This window comes from Rhinolophus sinicus, chromosome 14 (assembly GCF_057876585.1).
Source record: "Rhinolophus sinicus isolate RSI-liver-muscle chromosome 14, RSI-T2T, whole genome shotgun sequence".
Taxonomy (NCBI): Eukaryota; Metazoa; Chordata; class Mammalia; order Chiroptera; family Rhinolophidae; genus Rhinolophus; species Rhinolophus sinicus.
The window spans coordinates 27578828-27599917 of record NC_142514.1 but is presented as its reverse complement, the minus strand read 5'-3'; the positions used below and the strand labels follow the sequence as shown (position 1 = coordinate 27599917).

Genomic DNA, 21090 nt, shown 5'->3' with positions numbered 1-21090 from the left:
TAAAAACCCGAATCAGATCCTGTCATCCTCCACTGCTATTAAGTGCAAGTGCTCCCTAAAAACTCCAGCCCCTTGCCCTGGTTTATCGTAACTCAGAATGCCCCCTGCCTGACTCTCAATCTCCTCTCCTTCCAACCTCTCCCTGGCCAACTCTGCTCTGGCCATGGCAGCCCCTGATGTAGTCAAACACGCCAGTCCTGTGCCCACTTTCGGGCTTTCTATCCCCACTGCCTGGGATGAAGGAGGCTCTCCCCCCAAAACAGCTGGTGAATGAATGAATGCATGACTCCTTCTGGTGATAAGAAAACGGAGGTTTGGAAAGATAAGTAACCTGCCAAGGTTAGAGTTAGAAAGCTGCAGAGCTGGGATTCAAACCCAGAGCCTGAGGATGTAACCTCTTCCCCTCGTGCCCTGCCCAGCTCGGAAACTCCCAACATAGAAGGCGGCTCCCCAGAGAGAAAGAATCACCCATTTCTTGGGGAAAGAAAGCATGGACTCACTCTCTTAGCAACTCCAATGTTGGTTCTGCAGAAGGACAGGAGGGAAACCACCGCTGGTCAGGGCTTCCTGCTGTCCTGAACTGTGGGAACCTCACCCTCTTTATCCCACTGACCCCCACAGTGGGAAGGGCATTTTCACCCCAGTGGCCACATGAGAAAGGGGTGGGCTCCAGGCCAATCGAGGGGGCTCCAGCTGTGCCTGCTGCCAGAAGCCTCGGAGGATCCCCCAGGAGAAAGTTCACCACCTGACCCCTGAGTCTTACCCTCCTCCGTTTCCACATAAAGGCGGAGTCCCAGGTCCTTGTTACGGTTCAGCAACCAGTGGTCACTGGCTACTGTCACGTCCAACACCAGCCAGCCCTCGTCCCCAGCTTGGAGCGTCTGAAGATCCAAAAAGAACAAGTCAGACTCCCTGTGGACACGAAAGAACAATTAACCGAAGCCGGCACAGCTGCCTCCGTGTTTCCAGTGCCCACCTGGGGGACAATTAGTGGGGCATCAATCCTCCTGGCTCTGGGCTGGGCACCTTATGTGCCTTGTCTCACTGTGTCTACCGTAGAAAGGTGTTACTATGCCCGTGGACAGATGGGGAAACTGAGGCTTGGGAGCTCAACGACCCATCCAAGGTCCCACAGCCAGGATGGCAGGGTGGGGATTTGAAGCCATGACTGATACTGGGCCTCTGCCTAGGTGCCGGGGCCTTGAGCCAAGCATCCTGCATCTGTGAGGGTGTGCGCCCAGGAAGCTCCCCTCTGTCCTCTGGGAAATGTCATCCCCGCCCCCCGCCTGAGGGCTGGGCCAGACACACTGACAGAGGCTTGACCGGGAGTTGGGGCGCAGGACAGGCACCTGTTGGCCCGCTCCCTGACCACCTCGAACATGCTGACGTGGAAGGTCCTGTTGAGCGGGTGGGTGCTGGGCAGCTTGTAAATCCGGAACTCAGCGGCTGTGACCGCCTCCCCTGCCGGGATCTGGGTCAGGTCAAAGCGGAACTCCTTCCAGTGGGGCTCCTGGTGGCCCAGGGTGCAGTCGAGCTCCACTGCAAGACAAAGTGGGCTGGTGTTCACTCCTGGCTCTGGGCTCGGGCTCTGGGGTGGCAGGGCCCGGTGGGAGCCAGGGGCTTGGGCAGCCTGGGGAGGGCATTCCCTCCCTGGGGAATGGGCTTGACCCCAGGCTCTGCTTGTCAGTGCTGAGAGGGCCCCACGAGGCCTGTAGTGAGATGCCAATCACAGCACCCGGCACACCGTGGGTACCAACAAGGGCAGCTTCCATTTCTGGCCACCAAGCCCCAAACCCAGCAGGCCCCGGCTCAGCCCCCCTGCTGGGTCTGGCCGAAGATAGGTCCTGGGGAGATGGACATCAGACCCAAGGCAAAAAAGGGCCATGGGCTGGGCAGGGACATGACAGTGTATTTCAGAGTCTGCCAATGTGCGTGGATGGCATGTGGGAAAGAGTGACTGCTCACAGCTGACAATGGAGCTGGGCCTTGAAAGGTGAGAGTGCATTTGCCATGATGTCATGGGAGAGGGACACTGCAGAGGAAGGACCAGCATGAGCAAAGGCCTAGAGCTGAGTGACACACGGCACAGGCAGGAAAACAACAGCCAGGAAACACAGCAAAGGGTGAAAGATGGCAGGTTCCTTTTGGAGCAAGGTGAAGGAGGAAGGAGGGCCAGAGGGAGAGATAGAAAGGCACAAGAAGCAAGGCAGGCGTGACAGCTCCTAAGAGGCCCAGTCAAGCTGGGGAAGTGAAGGGGTCGAAAACATGGTGAAATCTGAGTAGGCTTCCAGGAGGAGGTGATATCTGAACTGGCCTTGTTGGATGGGACAGTCTTGGAGGATGGAGAGGTGGTAGGAGGGCGTTCTAGGCAGAGAGGACCTCGTATGCACAGGCTAAGGGTGCCAGAGCCATGCACAAGTCAGCGGTGTGGGTATGGGCATGAGCATAGCTGTGACCTGACAGCTGAGGACTGGAGCTCCGGCCTCGGAGCATAGGCTGTGCCTCTGGTCAGGGGGAAGCCAAGATTCGGGGCAGCAAGGGAGTGGATGGTTGGGGTGGAAGCTGCAGGGAGAGGGGAGAGTAAAGCACAGGTGGGCGGGACCTGAGGCAGCAGAGGTGGGGGTGCTGGTCCAACCCTCTGGGCAAGAGGCCATGGACGTGGGATGAATCCCACATTTCCCCAGCTGCCCGGAAATGCCCAGGACAGTATATTTAGAGCCGCCTCACTTTAGCCTCCTGTCACTTTCAAACACTAAAAATCTGTGTTTCCGGAGAGCAGGGGTGGGAGCCGTCCAGCGCCTTCCCCAAAACCCAACACTGAGATTTTAATTACATGTCTGGGAGTCTTTTTAAAACTTCTCTCTCAGGCTACTGGGCTCAGTGACCACAAGTCACCAGGCTGGTGGCAGAGGCGGATGTGGGGAGCACTTCCTGTCCTCGCGGTGGGGACCTGGTCCAGTGATGCACAAGCAAACAGCTGTGCTGGGTTGGGCCAGTGGACACACATGTTTGGGCAGGAGGAGGTGGGCATTTCACCCCCGGACCAGGGAGGAGAAGAAACAGAACATCCATCGTCAGTCAGGGCGCTGGACAGGCAGCAAGTGCCCCCCTGGAGCCAGGCTGTTTCCGAGGCAGCGTGGCCCAGGTGGCATCGGGGTCCTGCACGGGCAGAGAGCATGGAGGGCAGGGTTCTGCACCTTCCCTGAGCGATGGTCACCATGAATATCTACACAGGACTCCCCTCCTCCACACACACACTGGTGACAATTCCCGTGGATTCAGGGACCACACAGGCCACCTCCATTGCGTGGCTGTGTGACAATCCCCCATCTGCAGGATCAAATGGGTCCAGGCTGTTGTGACAGAGAATGAGGACGGGTCACTCCATCACATCCTTTGCCCGCCCCTTCTCAAAGCATCAGTAAGTGCATCCGTCCCCAGCTGACGGGTGGGACCTGGGGGCTCACTGGGAACTCTGTCCGCAGGCCTGAGGCTCATTTCATGTTGGATCCAGGGACTGAGGGAACAAACCACAAACCTGCCAGCTCTGTGTGGGCACCAAGCCTCGCGGCCTCCTGCCCTTGCTGGGTCACGAGCACCTTGTTCACCTGAACACACCCCAGTTTCAAACTTCCATTCTGTGGGTTTGAAATCAATAAAACCCCCAGCAGTTCCAGCACAGGAAACGGCCCAGCCTGACTCTTCCAGGCAAGCACCAGAGGGTGGGAAACTTTTAGGAAAATACTGCTTTTCATCAGAAACTGATAAAACTTCCTGGGGTGCAGCATTAAACTAGACATTACTGTAACGGACCAAAGGGGGTGTCCCCTTTCATTGGTAGGACTGTGGGGATGGACATCTTTTCAGAAGTTGCTCCTTCGGGTTAGGGAAGATAGTTCTCAAAAGCTGAGTGAGGAAAAGCATTTGCTGGGACCTGGATTGTTCCCTGAGGTAGTCCCCAGGCACGCAGCGCCTGCTTTAACCACGAAAACCTCGCTGAGAAGCATATATGCTCTGGGCTGTGGCTGAGGCTTCTGGTCCTGACCAGGTACTTTCCCGGCGAGCTCCTCATCTGTGAAGTGGGCATATTAGGAGGCGTTTTACACAGGGCTGTGAAGGACTTTGTAAAGAGCAGTGGCCATATCCTAGGAATCGGGGAGGGGTGCTGACCTCTAATTTCCTAACATAATTGACATATCAAAGTGATGACATCTGCCATGTGTGAAACTCAAGAGCCCTGGGGTGGCAGGAGAAGGAGACATTCAATATTCTTTTTTCTGAATAAAGTATGAAATGAAAAGATTATATAACATCAAATGTATCAATTCAACTGAAAAGTATTTGGACAGCATCAGGGCACCTCCTTTTCACCTGCCTGTCCTTTGTCAAGGCGCTTGATCCTTTGGGCCTCAGCGCCCACATCTGCAAAACGACCACTTGAATGAAACTGTAAATGAAACTTAAAAAGTCACGTTTGCTATTGCAGCCAGGACTCAGTCATGGTCCAGCACATGCCTGTAATATAGTATGTAGGAGCACTTTCTTTTCAGTGTCCCTTCATGCCTCCACCTTCAAGCTTCCACCTTCCTCATAAGCAGGGCATGGAAAGATGTCCAGGCTCGGAGAGGCAGCCCCTCAGCAATGCCTCTATGGCCGTCACCCAAGTTCTGGTTGAGGCACAGAGCAGAAATTGACCCTTTCTTCATGAAAGTGCTGAAGATTACAGAACTTCAGAGCTCAAAGGACAGAGATCACCACATACGCTCCCCTCCCACATTTGTACACATGTGGAGATGGAACCCAGGGGTCCTGACCCCCATCTGGACACTTTGCATTGCAGTGGACCTCCATCCACCATCTGATACTGAAAGAACAGCGTAGAACCCAAGATGGACTTGGCCTGTCTCTGCTCCCCACCCCACTGCTATTGTTGGATGGTCCACAGAGGAAATTTATGGGAAGGGTCAAGGTCTGTACAGTGTGATTTTTTGGGTTTTCCCAGAAAAGTTTTGTTGCTGGTTATGGGGTTGGGAAGTTCATTCCCGGGTCCCCTGGCAGATTCAGACAGGCTGGGTGAAGGGCAGAGGGTGCTTCCTTCCTGGCCTATGTTCTGGATTCTGGCCATCTGAGATATGCACTGCCAGGAGTCCTCCATGGTGGCACTGGAGGTGAGGGAACCATTGATGCTTGGAGCAAGGTTTCTGGCTAGTAAATTATTTCCCTCATGTGCAAAATCTAGGACAGGGATGACTAATGGGGGGGGGGGGCGTGTCCCATGATTTCCCCTTTGGGCATGTGGGAGATGACTCCTGACTATGCCGCCCTCTCATGCTCTGGAGCCTTTCTAGCAACACTCATTTTGTTCTGTTCATTTTTCCTGGTCACATCCAGGAATATTCATTCATTCATTCAACGCATTTGAAAGCAGTGTTTATTAAATGCAAGCCATGATTTAGGCATTGGGGAAACTGCAGACAAGACAGACCAGCCCTGCCCCTTGGGAGTTTATAGTGCAGTGGGGAAGTCTGGTAGCAAACAAGAAAGTAAACAAGATCATTGCAGGTGATGAGGGTAACGAAGGACATCAAACGAGGGATGGCATGGTGCTAGTGCGGGGAGGGTGTGCGGGAGTCACTTTATGTTGAAATAATGTTAGATTATTCAGATTTAGAGAAAAGTTGCTGCAAGAATAGTACAGAGCCTTCCCATATGCTCTTTACCCAGCTTCCCCTGAGAAGAGCATCTTACATAAACAAACCATAGTATAATGATCAAAACCAGGAAACTGATATTGGTACAATGCCATTAACTATAGACTTTTCTTGAATTTTACCAGTTTCCACACTAATGCCCTTTTTCTACTCCAGGATTCAATCACGGATTCCACATTTCATTTGTTTGGTATCCTTGGTCTCTTCTGATCTGTAACCATTGCTAAGCCTTTCCTTGTTCCTGACTGGGACACTGGCCAATTATTTTGTAGCATGTCCCTCAGTGTGGATTTACATGATGTTTTCTCAGGACTGGCCTGAAGTTACGGAACTTGGAGACGAATACCACAGAAGTGACATCCCCTTCCAAGCACATCAAATTGTAGGACCAAGCAAACAATTAGTGTGCTAGTACCCCATTATTCAGTGAAAAAGAAAACAGAAATATAAAATTTAAAAATTTGAATAAAAGCCTAAAATATTAAATTTGAATTGGAAAAATTAGTCTGAAGGCATGATTTTTTTTCTCTTAGAAAATATACATTCCCTAGCTTTGTCCACTGAAAAAGCCTCTGAACAATGGCCACGCAGGGATAGTGGGAGCCTCACGCTCAGGGTGCAGTCTCTGTATCCACTCCACCCCAGGGCACAGGGCTCTTGGAGAAACGGCCGATTTCCCACTCAGGGCAGGAAATGCCTGAGCAGAGCCTGGAACATCTCACAGCAGAGGTGAGGAAGCTCTCAGAAACTCCTAAGAGTGAAAGTACTTGGAAGCCAAACTAAAGAGGCTTCACAATGGTCAAAGAAGGGACAATTTGAGCACCAGAGAGAATAACAAATACAAACGACTGAAACTCATCGCATAGGTTAATGTCTGTTAGTTCATCACCCTCATCATAGAACAGCGGCCTGTTTTAGACAGGATTTCTCAACCTCGGCACTGCCGACATTCCAGCACAGATACTTCTCAGGTGTGGGGGGCTGTCCTGTGCACGACAGGAGGTTTAGCAGCATCCCCAGCCTCAGCCCACTAGATGCCAGTGACACCGCCTTCCCCTGCCCAGCTGGGACAACCGAAATGTCTCCAGATATTGCCAAATGTCTCCTGGGAGATTGAGAACTACTGCCTTGGTGAAACCTGGTAAATGAGGGGGAAAAGTAGTCAAGTCTGGAGAAGGAGAAGGAACCGGACATGTGAAGAGGTGGCCCTGCATGTTTCAGAAACATCCAGGAGCCTGGCGGGGCTGAAATCTAGTGGTCCAGGGCTGAGGTGTCCAAGATAAGTCTGGAGTGACAGGCAAGAGCAGTTGACACGTAACGAATTCTGTTTCTCAGCCCTCAATAACTCAGCACAGTGATTCAAAGGATCTCTGACTTAGCAAGAACTTGATGAAGCTCGACTGCTGCTGCTGCCGGGACAGTGCATGACCTTGTGAGGTGGGTTGGAAGACCCTGGAGTTTCCTGTGGCTAATAGACACTTGACAGCCAGCTCTATGGACCCAGGCCAGGGTCTGGGACAGACAATGTCACCACTACTTCCACGAAGCGCCACTTGGGGAAACATTCAAAGTGATTACTTTCTTAACTCTCTTCCCTGGCTCCAGAAAAATAAAGAATCACAGGACCTTCTCCACCGACCCCTAATTAAACCACCTCCGGGTCCCATGTTTACGGGAAGGGTCCGCTATGGGCAGGAGGCAGCCTACATTTCCGCCTTTCCACTTCTGAGGCCTTGAACTCACCACCTACAGGGTACACCTCCAGACGCCACACCTGGGTCCACAAGCGACACCAGCAAAGGCTTCAACTATTTTTGTGCCATGGACAAAATTTAGAGTCATCCAGACAACTCAAATCTGTCTTGTTTCTGACCAAAAAGTAAGACTTCAAAAGACCCCCTGTTCCTCAAGCTCAGAGCAGCCGTTCAGGGAACAGAATCTTCTGTGTCCATCCATCCTTCCTGCCCTCAAACCCTCCCCAGCCCCGCAGGGTCCCCAGGAGGGACGCAGCTCGGCTCTGCATCCCAGGCCCCCTGAGCTGGCCCGTCTCATCCACATGGCCTCCTGGGCCGCCTGGCTGCCTTCAGCCTCCCCCAGGCCCTCCTCCAGCCGTTCTCTCCTGCCTGGCCCCCAAGGTGGAGAGCAGGCTCCCTCAGGGCCCTGGAGGCGGACGGGCTGGGCCTGTTCGGCTGGTCCTGCCAGTAACAGAGGTCGAGGGGCCCACTTTAGGCCTCAAACAAGACCCGTGTCCCCAAGGCCTGTGCTGCCCCACAGGGGCGCCATGGAATTGATCACCTATCGATTCTGCATCCTGAGGGGCTTCCTCCCACCCAGAAATCTCAGCGCTCCGAGAGGCGGCCCAAGGCTTCATTTCTGAGGTATTTTTAGAGAGTTCCCATTACTGACTTTTTTCAGAGCTGTTTCCATAAATGGCTCTGCACTCATAATTACTGGTCGGGGCCTCAGACGGCTTTAGACCCCAAATTAAAAGGGAACACCCGCACAGGCCACCACATCAAGCCTGCCAAAGCCAAAAATAGATCCAAGGAGATGTGAGCAAGAAGGATGCGATTCCTCCAGTTCAAACCGGAGGAAGAAGTGAACTGTGGGCGTTTTCCAGAAAGTTGTGGTCTCGGTGACACATCCCTCTCCCAGGGGGAATGGGATCCCGTGAGGAGGCAGGCTGGGTGTATCTCCTGCCCCATGCCTCACCCCTGGAGGAGCCTCCATCAGGAGGCTAGGAGTGGGCACATTCTTTGGTCAGAGCTGGAAAGCCCTTCTGGGCAACCCTGCATAGAAGGGGAAACTGGGGCCCAGAAGGGGCAGAGACTTGCCAGGGGTCACGTGTCAGGTTAGGAGCCCTTCATGTGGACTTGCAGACTCGGAGCCGGTACAAAATGAGTGGCCCTAGAGTTCCTCTCAGTGGCAATACTGGGATGAGGGGGTCACCTGTCTTCAGGTTCTCCTGTCAGCCGGTGCCCCGAGAATGCCTCCTAAAGCCCCCTTCCTCCAGGCAGGGCCCTGAGGGGACTTGGGGTCCCAGGGACATGCTGCACCCATTGTCAGCTTCCGAAAAAACAGGAAGGGCTGGCCCTGCTTTGCCCCACTGACTGGGCCAGGCTCCTTCACGTGGTCCCCTGCCTCCCACTGAATTCCTTTCCTTCATGCAGAATCTGGGGTGCACAGCGGGTGGGGGGGATCATGAAGAGTCAGATTTGGTCCCTATTCTAAGGTTGCTCATAGTTTCCTGAGGAGGAAGAAAAAGAGGGGATGCCCCTGAATCTGCAGGCAGAAAGCGACTAGAATCCCAAGAGAAACACAATGGGGCACAGGGGGGGCTCTAAGCATGGAGGGAGCCTTGGGGGAGGGGGTCAGAGATACTTTTCTAGGAAGCCTAGTGAGAGTGGTGGAAGAATTCTGACAAGCAGAAATGGAGCAGAGTGTTCTAGACAAAGGCATAGAGGTGGGAAATAATGTGCCAGCTCCCATTTGAACTGTGTGAGGCACCACACTGGGCACGTTACATGCCATTTCTAGTAATGCTTACCCAGGCAGCCTGACCCTGGAACTGTGCTCTTTACTCCTTGGCTCCAGGAGGTCCGTAGGTAAACGATGGGGTGGGGGTGTAGATAAATACAACAGGCTCTTCCCTCATCATACTGACTGCCATTTTGAGCAGGCCAGGCATTTGCTAAGTTGTTAAATGCCTTACCTACTGTATTTAACCATTATACTATGACACAGGTATTATCCCAATTGTAAAGGTGAAGAAACTGAGATTTTAAGTAACCCGTTCAATATCTCAGAGCTCTTGAGTGGCAGACGCCGGATTAAAAACCAGTGTGTCCTACTGCAGAGTAGTCAACCATTATGCGCCCCCACCCCGGGCCGACCTCCCCTCATTGCTGTGATCCAGTTTTCACATCTGCTCCTATGGATCTGGGTACCCAGGAACAGGGCCAGTCACTTCTACTTTATGAGACTCAACTTCCTCCTCTGTCAGCTGGGGGCAATAGTACTCATTTACCCCAGCAGGGTGAGAAAACACTGAGGAAATGGGGTGGGGAAAGAGGAGTCAGTTATCAGGGATCCAGAGGGCAAACCGTCCTGCGGGACAGACAGGATTTTGGAGAAAAGGCATCCACCTTCAGCTCTTGGGAAGAGAGACATCTTTGGAAACCATCAACAAAATGAAAAGGCAACTTACGGTATGGGAGAAAATATTTGCTAATCACGTATCTGATAAGGGTTTAATATCCAAAATATATAAAGAACTCATACAGCTCAATAGCAAAAAACAAACAAACAATAATCTGATTTAAAAATGGGCAGAGGAACTGAGTAGACATTTTTCCAAAGAAGACATACAAACAGCCAAAAAGTACATGAAAACGTGCTCAACATCAGAGAAATCATCAGGGAAATGGAAGGCCAAACCAAAATGAGGTATCACCTCACACCTGTTAGAATGGCCATCATCAAAAAGACAAGTTAACAAGTGTTGGCAAGGATGTGGCAAAAGGGAACCCTTGTGTACTATTGGTGGGAATGTAAATTGGTGCAGCCATTATTGAAATTATTATTATGAGGCTCCTCAGAAAATTAAAAATAGAACTATCATATGATCCGGCAATCGTACTTTCTGGTATTATCCAAAGGAAATGAAAACAGGATATCAAAAAGACATTTGCACTCCCATGCTCATTGCAGCATTATTCACAATAACCAAGACATGGAAACAACCTAAGTGTCCATCGATGGATAAATGGGTAAAGAAGATGTGTCACATACACAATGGCATATTAGTCCTGAGAAAGAAGTAAATCCTGCCATTTGTGACAACATGGATGGAGCTTGAGGGCATTATGCTAAGTGAAATAAGCCAAACAAACATATATGGTGCATGGTATCACTTATATGTGGAATCACACACACAGAAAAAGTCAAACTCATAGAAACAGAACGTAGAAAGTGCTTGCCAATGGCTGGGGAGGGAGGGGGCGAAAAATAGGGGTAAGTTGATAAAAGAGTTCGAACTTTCAACTACAAGATGAATAAGGTCTGAAGATCTAGGGTAAAACATGATGACTGTAAGGGATAACACCGTACTGTATAATTGAAATTTACTGAGAGAGTAGAACTTAACTGTTCTCACCAAGTAAAAAAAACCGATAAATATGTGAGGTGACGGATGCGTTAATTAACTCAGTGGCGGAATCCCTTCACAGTGTATACATATATCAAATCATCATGATGTACACTTTAAATATCTTATAAGTCAATTATTCCTCAATAAAGCTGAAATAATTTGTTTTTTTAAAAAAGAGAAATACTTTTGGGCAGGTGGTCCCTCTAATAGTAAGATAATTTTAAGACGGACAAAGAATTTACTATTAAAGGAAAGACAAAGTCGCAAAACAGTGGGCAATTTATGTCCCACTTTGCAAAAAAAATAATAAAATGTTAGTATCTATATTGATAAAATATCAAGGCTGATGGGGGGGTGCTATACCAAAGGATTAAAATGCTGGTTTTCTCTGAAGTAGAGGCAGGACTACCAGGGGTTTCCATGTTTCTAAACATATGGTCTGAATTTTCTATAATGAAATTCTATAATGAATCTATATATGAATTTTCTACAATGAACATGCCTTAGTTCTATAATTCCCCAAAACAAATACATTTTTTAAATGAGATTCTCAGTCTACAACATACATTCAATACAGTCCAATTCAGCAGCACTTACTGGACCTAATGATCAACTAGGCCTCTATCTGGGTGGAGAGGCAGCTTCTATGGAGAAGAGCGGAGGATGTGCAGACAGGGAGACCACCTGCTGTGTGGCCTTGGGAAAATCACCTAACTTCTCTGAGCCTCACTTGCCTTTTTAAAACAAAGATGTGATAGTAACTGTGAGATGCAAATGAAGGAACAGATGTGGAAGTTCTGTGGTCATCAGGTATAGTCATCACTGGGTGTCATCTCACACAATCCCTAAGGGGCCCACAGGTAGGGACCGTGAGAATCTCTATTTTACAGAAGAGGAAACTGAGTCTCCAAGAGGTGGACTGGAAAGTTATGATCAAACTGAGAGTAGGTGGCAGGGCGAAGATGCAAATCCTGTCAGTCTGAGTCCAGGTCAGAACCCCCGACACCGATCCTATCAGTCCTCCCAGTGTCTTTTCCCCTCTGGGTTTCCAGACAGGGGGTATCACCGTCTACACCACGTGACAATCGTCTTTATGGCTGCTGTATTTGTTCTTTGTCTCTCCCACTAGAACGTCAGCTCCATGAGAGCAGGGTCTTTGTTTTGTACACTGTCATATCTCAATGACTAGAACTATGCCTGGCACAGAGCAGGTACCACGTGACTACTTGTTGAATGAATTGATGAAAAAATGAAAGTCCCTAGTAAAGAATCAAAGAAAGTGACGGAGACCAGATCTCTTACTCCCACTGATCCAGCCTCTCTCAAATCCAACAGCCTCAGTTCGTCAACACCCCTGTCCTTGGCTGCCTGAGAACCCAGGAATAAATTAGTCTGGTGCAGGGAAGGATCAGGACAAAAGTGAAGATGGCTCCATTCATTTCTGGCTGGACTTCTGCCTACAGTGCTGTTTGTGCCTCAGTTTCTCAATCTGGAAGATGGGCACCTGCCATCCCACTGACACGTGGAAGAGGATTCAGGAGGAACAAGCAGAGGTGATACTTCCTGCCTCTTTCCTCCCTCCAGAGGGGCTGAGTCAGCCCGAAGTGCCCGAGGTACAACCAGTCACACCTGTGCTCAGGCCGAGGGGACAGAGTGCTGTCAGAAGGCGCCTCCAACAGAACCACAGGGTCAGGGCTGCGTGGCCCCTCATTTTTCTGACACCATCACTGTACTGGACAAGAAACCAGAGGCCCAGAGAAGGGAAGGGGCCATGATTCGGGACATGGAGGAATCAATGGCAGGCCAGACAAGACAAAAACCTGTGTATTGCCTCCCAGCTCAGGGCTCTCTCTTCCCTGAGCACATGCGACACCAGGGTCTGGCTCTGTCTGCTCCACACGAGTACTGGCCCCCATTACTGCATCCTGGCCAAAAGCAGCCAAGGCTCTACAAGGCTGAGATTGACAGACAAGCCAGGCAGGGCCGCCGGCTCTGCCCACAGAGGCATGACCCAAGGGCCGGAGGCCTGGGAGAGGCCCGTGGCCTCTGCGTCCTACAGGCTGCCATTGATGGTCAGGGACCTAGTAGGCAGCAGGCATGGCTTCTCAGGAGCCAGATGAGGCCGATAGGAGAGGTGGAGCGGGAAGCAACAGGAGTGGGAGCCTGGGCGTGGGCGCTGTTAGCACAGACTCTCTGCTGTTAGACTCCAGAGGGTTTAGGGGCCCCGATTTCACATGCCTGAGGCCTGGGCCTCCAAACAAGAAGAGAATCCTGTTAGGTGCCTAAGCCCCCACATCAGCCCAGATAATTACCAGGTCAAACCACTCTCACTGAGAGTTCTACTAGTGCAATTAGTAGGACAGAATAAAGAAGGCCCTGCTGGCAGCTGGCTGGCCCCGCCCACAACTGGGCTCCACTGAACAAGGACCTGCCTGTTGATCCCACAGCGTCAGAGGCCTTAGATCCTAATGAAACACGCAGAGATGGCGGGGGAAGAAGCTGGGGTTTGGAATCCACAGCCTGGATGATGGCATGGATGTGCTGTGTCGCCCTGGCCTGGCCATTTAACCTCTCGGAGCCCATGAAATGACGCTGGTAAAATAGCTGGACATGGCGCTGCATGGATGGAATGAGGACTTACACAGCTATGGAATTGCAAATGCTCTTAATTTAAAACTGGTGGAAACACCTTTGGTTCGCTTTTAAAATCTGTTTCTGGGTTTCACATGTGTATAAGGCACATGGGGACATTCCCATCACATCCACCGCAAGGCTGAGCAGCAGCTGGGAGGGGCTGGAGTCAGGGGCGGTGACCAGAGCCAGGTTCACCCTAAAAGAGGATAACTTTCTGCTCCTCCCATGTATCAACTAATCACACAACTCTGAGGAGTCACTGATGACTGGGAGTCCCATTTTACAAGGAGGGACCTAAGGCTCAGAGAGCGCGAGGGACTTGCCTAAGATCACACAGCAGTCAGGAGGGGAACCAGGTGTTCCTGGGCTCAGGGTGCTGCTCAATTCACAGCAGCAGCTCCCACTAGAGCTGTGCAAGCTTTGACCCAGGGGATGTGGGAGGAAGCAGGACATGGCCTGGGTGGTGACTCACTTTAATAGATGGCTCCTGGGGGACATTCTCAGGGTTACTGCCTCCACAGCTCTTCTTGGTCCTGAGCCCTGGGTCAGCTTGTTCCGAGGACAGAGCTCCAGCCTCAGTTCCCATGCTCTCTGTCCGAAGTCCCCACCCCTGCCCTCTAACCAGAAAGTTGGCATCCGAAACCCACAGGTTGGAGTCCCGTGCCTGGCACTGGGCTCCCAGCAGAGGTTAACAGCTGCCTCCAGCAGCTCGCTCACCCACCCTAGGCCACCACCAGTTCTGGGTTGGAAGGGACAGAGGCCTCCTTAGCTGTCCCCTCTTCCTGACTTTGTGTGGGAAACAAATAGCTGAGGACCCCACAACACCTGCTGCTGCTCCGTGTCCCCCGGAGCCCTCTGCCTAAACCCCTCTTAAAGCTCCCTCCACCCTGAAAGGCTGCCCCCCTGACAGCAGGATGTCCTTGAGGACTGGATGTAGAGCCAAACAACCTGGGCCTGTCCTGGCTCAGCCACGTAGAGGCCATGCTATCCTGGGCATGACAGTGTCTCTGACCTCACGATCCTCATCTGGGAGATGGGGATGAATAGGCTGTTAACTGGGTTGTTGGGAGGATGAAGATTGATGCCATAGGTGAAGGGAGGCTGGTGGCCTTGGCAAGAGTCCTTGCTCTGCCCTTGGCCCCATCGCTCTCCCCACCTCGGGCTGAGCTGTCGTTCTTGGGTCCCCAGGTCCAGTCTGGGGTCTGCCTGAGCCCAGACCCTTGACCCTCACTGGTCACAGAGAGGAGGCAGAGCAGATGGGGGACAAATATTCATGACTGTAGATTAAAGAGTTTAGTATAATGGAAAAAGATACCTTGGAGAACTTTAAGGGTAAATGGCTCCTCGATTTCGAATGAAATCTCTGCAGAGGAAAAGCTGGGCTTTGCCTGGGAGAACAACGAGGAGCCAAGCTGCCCAACAGGTCATTCCACAGGCCTGGACACTCACTGCATGTCAAGCCATGTCCCAGGTGCTGGGTGTGGGTGACATGACCACAGACTGCCCCACTGAGCCGAGTCTCCTCCTTCCCACCTGCTCCCCTGACAGCCACGCCCCCACCTCCAGGCTCTTGGGCTTTGGCCCCGGGAAGAGGCTGCTGAGCACTCAGGACATCTGGGTTCTCCTCTCAGCTCTGGTCACTTTGGTGATGTGACCAGGGTTTTCCACAGTGAACTTTGTCCCTCTCTTCAGTACAGCCCTTATCACAGTGACAGCATCACAGCCTCTGTTTACTCATCCGTCTTCTCAGGACCAGACTGTCTTCCTGGCACTGCCCGGGTCCACCCGACATTACATGATTCCTATTCTTGGGTGTGTTTGCGAGCGGGTGACTGTACACGCCCCTGGGACTCACATTCCTGCGTCTGCCCCGCCAGACCCACAGCTCGCCGACCCCCACACCCCTTAGTCCTGGCTGCCCTGACCTCGGCAGTTCCCACTCCTCCGCGGGGTCCGTCCACCAGGCGGTGACTCTCGGTTCACCGCAGGGGCACCCGCTGCCCAAGGCTGTGCACTCGATCCTGCATCCCGTGTTCCTCCCCGAGGGGCCACCGTGGGGGCGCCAGGACACTCAGCTCGCCGTCCCTACACGCGCGTTCTCGCCGAGGTGGCACGGTTATCGAAGTCAGAAACGCCCATCCCTAGAGTTCACACTCACCCATGTTGACAAAGCTCATGACCAGGTCCGTGCGGCCGAGGCGCCGCTCGCGGGGACCGCCGTCCTCGTCGTCGTCGCCGGCCATGGCGTGGTAGAGGTCCAGCATGAAGAGCGGCGCGGACGCGGGCAGCCGGGCGGCGGCGGGCGGCGCGCGTGGCCGTGGGCGCCCCGGCAGCCCGAGCACCGCCAGGATCTCGCGCTGCAGGTCGCGGCGCTCGCGCGGGCCCAGACGGCGCTGCGGACACCCGGGAGCGGGGCGCATGCCGGGGCCGCCGCCGCTCAGCGCGCACAGCGCCAGGCCCAGGAGCCAGAGCGGCCCGGGGCGCGCGGCCATGGCGAGGCGACTGGGGGCTCTCACCCCGCACGCATCCGCTGCGCCGTCGGCCCTGGGCCGGGACCCTGACGGCAAGCGGCGGGCCGGGCTCGGGGACGGTGGGACAGCGCGGGATTCGCCCGCGGTCGCAGCGCCGACCCGACAGCGCCCTACGCGCGGCACCTGTCGCGGTTCTTGGTCGGTGGCCGCGGCAGCCAACGCCTCGGGCAGGGGCTACACGGGCGTCTGGGGACCGTCGGGTAAACTATCTGTCGCTGCTGTGCCCTCCAGTCAGGCTGCTGCCGAGGCCCGCTCACTCCAGGTGGCGGGAGAGCTCCCGTAGACGCTCAGGGAGGCGCGGACCTGGGAACGCAGGCTCAGCCCAACCGGCGGTTTGTGCTCTGCGCCTCGGCTGCAGCTGCCTTCAGTTGGAAGCCGGGTCGTCGGGTCCCGCCCCCTACGGGCCTGACCAATAGGGACGCGGGGGCGGGGCCAAAGGCCGCCGAAAACCGGTCCTGGAAGGGGTCCTGCCGGGTGTTGGCGCCGGTAGCGGTTCGACCTGTTGATGGGTGGTGTGTTGATCGGATGCAGGGTCCGCAGCTCAGGCGTCTGGGTCGCCAGGGTCGTCCTGGGCTGCCTTCGCAGCCGCTGGCCACGCCGTCGGGCAGGCAGGGAGCCTAGGTCTGGGGATCCCAGGGTAGCGGCGGAGCGGGGAGTGTCCTTGAGCGCCCTCGCTCCGGAGGGCATCGGGAGTCTCGGTCCGGCCAGCCAGTGACCCGCTTTGTGGTGCGCGGAGTGTCGCCCCATGCCCCCAAATGCGGCCTCAGTCCTGTCTGGAAGGACTCCGTGGGTCGTGGGTGCCAGCCTGGACAGTGGGGCGCATTCCTCTCCCAGCATCTGCCTGGCCCGGGTTCCCTGCTACCGCAGTTACTAGCCAGCCTCCGGGAGCCTTCCCTGCTGTCTCCTTGCCTACACTGCTAGGGGCTTCTCCTTCCCTTACGGCCAGCTCAGTCGCTGCTCCCAGCGCGCCCACCCACCTGGCTCCTGTGTGCTCCCTGCCAACACCCCAGGCGGCCCGCTCGCCCGACACCCCCACCACCCACCTATGAGTCGAATCCAACACCCGCGACACCAACCGCCTGCTCTCGCTGAGCCCGCTGCGGACCTCGACGTGCTGCTACAGCCTTGAGCAGCAGACGCGAACTCGCCTCCAGCCCGGCCAAGGAGCTCTGGGGCCCTTTCCGAGCTCCTAAGAACCGCCTTTGCGCATCTTAATTGTCCATTCCCTCAGCGGCTTGCAAGAGAAGATTCCCCTCACGGAAACTTCTGGATTGACTAGCCCCCTTCTGTCCAGCCTGCTCTTCCCTGGGCGCTTTCTCACTGCACTTATTTATAGTTAAGGTGCTGCGCTGGAAGGAAGTGACTCCCAGACTGGGCTCCGACGGTTGGAAGGAATTGGTAAGGACGACAGGAAAGTCCACATCACATCATTTGGGGCCTCGGATATAGCCTATAATTCTCAGGTTGTGTATTGCCCAGCTGCAAACAGCCCAATGCTGGGCTGATTCTTGTAATAGCAAAAATCATTTATCTCAATTTAGGATGAGTGGAGATAGCCTTATTCTTTAAAACAATGGCCTCACATTCCCGTAAACCATGTGGGCAGCTCTGTGTTGTGCCAAGTCAGAGATGAAACCCACCAGCTCCCTTCCCCTAGAACCCCCAGGTGAATTCTTTTCTGAAGGCAGAATGGTTAGGATCTGACAGAAGGGCCTGCAAAGTGAAGAGGAAGGGGAGAGGAAGTAGTGGTGGGTGATGTGAGTGTAATCCTGGAACTCCAGAACTGCAAGGGAACTGAGTGGGGTAAGTTTCTTGGAGAAAGTAGTATCAAACAAAGGTTTTCCTCAGCCACCTGGCAACTCTATGACCTCAGGCAAACTACTTAACCTCTCAGGTTCAGCTTCTCATCTATAAATGGGGCTCCCAATTGTAGGGTTGTGATGGGTATTAAATGAGAATGTACATAGAGCACTTAGCACAGTGACTGGCATATATAGTAAGCACTCAATAAATAGTAGTTATTCTTATTTAAGGCTGCAGGAATACCCTACACCATATTTGCATTACTTGTTTAGCACTTGTATCACAGAACTGTAATTTTGCTTTAACCCCCTTTCGGGCAGCCCTGTATTTCCCACGTGGTCTTGCATACAGGTGTTTGTTGAATCGAAATGTACTTTCTGCATATTCCATCACCAGCTGAGCTTTGTTGCAGACTGAGGGAAAACCTTAAGAAAAACAAGTGACCATGGTCCAGACTCTTAAAAGATGGAGGTCAAGCTGTTTTCAGCATGCTTCTGCAGCCAGGCCCAGTAGAGGAAGCAAATTTGGGTGAAAACGATCCTACACAAAGTTCTGGCATCTTGAAGTTACTCAACTCTGTGAATATAAAGTAAATACTTCCTTCAGAACCCATGAGGCTGCAGATTCCTTTTAATCTGGATATTTGGCCTTCAAGAGCTTTGGCAAACATGGCTCATCTTACCAAATTCCACAATTACAAGGAGTATGGCTTAGTGAATTAGAACACAGGTAGCTGTTTGTATCCCTCTTACCTCTCAAGTTCTCTGCTTATTTCCTAGTCTAATTCCTGTTGCTAGAATTAGCTAATATTTGGCTGCTCTAATTATTATACAGCCAATTAGGAGCTGGAGGAAACAGAACTGCCAGTCTTGAATAGGGAGTCAAGGATTCTATTCAAGGTCGTTTGTCATTTATTCATTCTGTGATCTCAGGCAAATCACTCTCATCTCCTTTCCCTTTCCAGTTTCTCCCAATGTAAAACAAAGGAGCTACATTTGATGACCAGTTTTGCTTCCACCTCTGAAATTCTATCATTTAACCAGAAATTTCAGTGTACTGTGGGAAACTGTACCCATTTTCTCAAACCCTAGGCTCTTCTTATATATTGGTATTTGTTTAATCACCCAAGTGGTTAGATTCCCTACAGATTGATGTTAATAGCCTGATTATTTCTGTTGCCTTGGCCCCATCGCGCTTGTTAAATGAAATTAACGAGGATAAAATAAACAAGAAAAATTCTTAGTAAGATCCATAATTTATCCATCAAGACATTTTGATTTGACTAATGCATTGAAGTACCTAAAACACAGTCATATCCCAGAGTAACATGTTATATATAAGGTAATGGCTGAGAAGAAAATCAGGAAATACAAAATATTTGTTACTGCAAGCAATTTTAATACAAAAGTGTCTTGTTTTTAAAGAGTTCATTGGTAGAGCTTCAGTTTTTGCCTCAATTAAAACCAATTGAGATAATCACACAGCAACATGGTCGGAGCTGAAGAGGAACAGCAGCTACAAACAGGAGCCCCAGACAGCCCCTCTTCATGGTCACTTGGTCAGATGACTTTATTACGCACAAAAAAAAGACGGAAGCAAACGGGACTTGTTAACAAGTGTGCTGGTGAACTCCTTTAAAGGACGAGCAAGTGTTTATTTTATGTCCACATTTTCAGAATAGGCTCGTGGAATTCATTCCTCAGTTTGTGAGAAGTTGATCGACCATTTAAATAAATAGCAAAAAATGCAGATAAACAAATCTGTAATTCACAATGCCACCAAGGAATCTCCTCTTGGCAAGGGCCTGGGTCCTTGTGAGCACAGGAGTTATTGGTGGCCAGGCTGGATAGGAAGTTACAAACCAGGACTCCTAAAAACCCCAATGTTCTGACGTTTTCTGAACAGTTACATTTACCCCTGAACTCTAGCAGCTATTTGTCCTTTAAACACCCAGTACTGAAACAGTATTCAAAGACAGTATTGCAAAGAAGACCTTTTGCTTATCATGTGCAAATGTTACCTAGATGAGGTTCCCTCTCTTCAGCTAAAATCACACAACATTAAAAATAATGGAAAAAGCAATTAGAAGTGCCCTCCCCTCAGTTTTAGCTAATTGAGGTGTCTGTGATTTACAAAAAAAGAGTTCCTTAAACACTGCAGGATTCTTATTTTTTTTAATATAATTTATCTTGCTGAGATAGCAAGTCAAGTTTATAAAGATGCATTTAGGAATAATCCTAAAAGATAAAGCAGGTTTATAACCCTGCGCTGCACAGAAACCCTATTTAGGGGCTTTTCTTTTTTAATACATCTTGACCTTTCACTTGTTTTTCTCAAATATTTCTTTCATTTCTGGGCCCCATCCATTACAGGGTTACCAGGAGGCAAATTTTATCTACATAAATATTCACATGAAAATAGTAACTTACAAAAAGAAAAAAAAATAAGGCAGCTTCATAACACAATTATTCTTTTACACTTTTAACAATATAACTTCTCCCGTTCAGAATAAATATACACCCAATGTATGGATCAGGATTCAAAGTGGACAGAGGCTTGGGGGTGCTTGTACAGTGTTATCGCTTGGGACATGGAGTCCTGGGGGAGGCAGTGGCGGTCTTCTTAGACATGGTTGGGATTTTGGAAGGCTTGTTTAGCCCTCTCCTGGAGTTGCCCTGGCCTCCGGCAGCACTGCTCTCTGAAGTGTCTGAACAAGCAGACTGCGTCTCTAAAAGGTCAAAGTCAGAGGCATCACTTCCTCGCCGGCTGCTGGCTCGACTTCCGGCTCGACTCCCGGCCCGGCTCCCAGGGCGACTGGCTGACTTTTTAGGGTCTGGAATTCAAGAATAAAGCAGCAGCCTTAATAGAGATGTCAGGGCTCTGAACCTAATACCACTGTATGACCTTCGGCAAATCAGAGCCTTTCTGGACCTCAGTCTCCTTATCTACACAGAAGTCTCTGGTTTTATGATTCTACTTAAGAAACTTGCCTCCTGAGGATTAGAAATGAGCTTTTATCAGCAGCATTGTTAACCTCATATGTCCCCAAGGTGGTGTTAGGCAGGGCTGCTAGCTGGGGTAACCCAGGGGCAGATTGAGAATGGGGGCGATGGCAAACAGCTGTGATCTTTCCCTGACTTTCTCAGCTCACCAGCGGTGATAATAAATACGGGGTATTGGAAAAAATTACTAGAAGATTACCAGTCCCAATACTGGACGGGCTTCTGAGGAAGGCCCGGCTTCAGGAGGTCTTTTCTTTCTT

At 51.6% G+C, this 21090-nt stretch overlaps 2 protein-coding genes across 32 annotated transcripts in view; both read right to left on the bottom strand.

Moving 5' to 3' along the window:
- BMP8A (bone morphogenetic protein 8a) overlaps window positions 1–16346 on the bottom strand; it is a 30140-nt gene extending 13794 nt beyond the window's left edge. Inside the window, exons 1-3 of the mRNA XM_074334464.2 lie at window positions 15653–16346; window positions 1350–1539; window positions 764–912 (exon numbers count right to left, since the gene is read on the bottom strand). Coding sequence (XP_074190565.1) covers window positions 764–912; window positions 1350–1539; window positions 15653–15986 — 673 coding nt within the window. The 5' untranslated portion in view covers window positions 15987–16346. The remainder of the gene's footprint in view (window positions 1–763; window positions 913–1349; window positions 1540–15652) is intronic.
- Window positions 16347–19064: 2718 nt separating this feature from the next.
- Window positions 19065–21090, bottom strand: part of MACF1 (microtubule actin crosslinking factor 1) — a 311168-nt gene continuing 309142 nt past the window's right edge. For all 31 annotated transcript variants that reach the window (XM_074334445.2, XM_074334456.2, XM_074334436.2 and 28 more), the window contains one exon: window positions 19065–20661. In XM_074334445.2, the coding sequence (XP_074190546.2) occupies window positions 20405–20661 (257 nt within the window). In that variant the 3' untranslated portion in view covers window positions 19065–20404. The remainder of the gene's footprint in view (window positions 20662–21090) is intronic.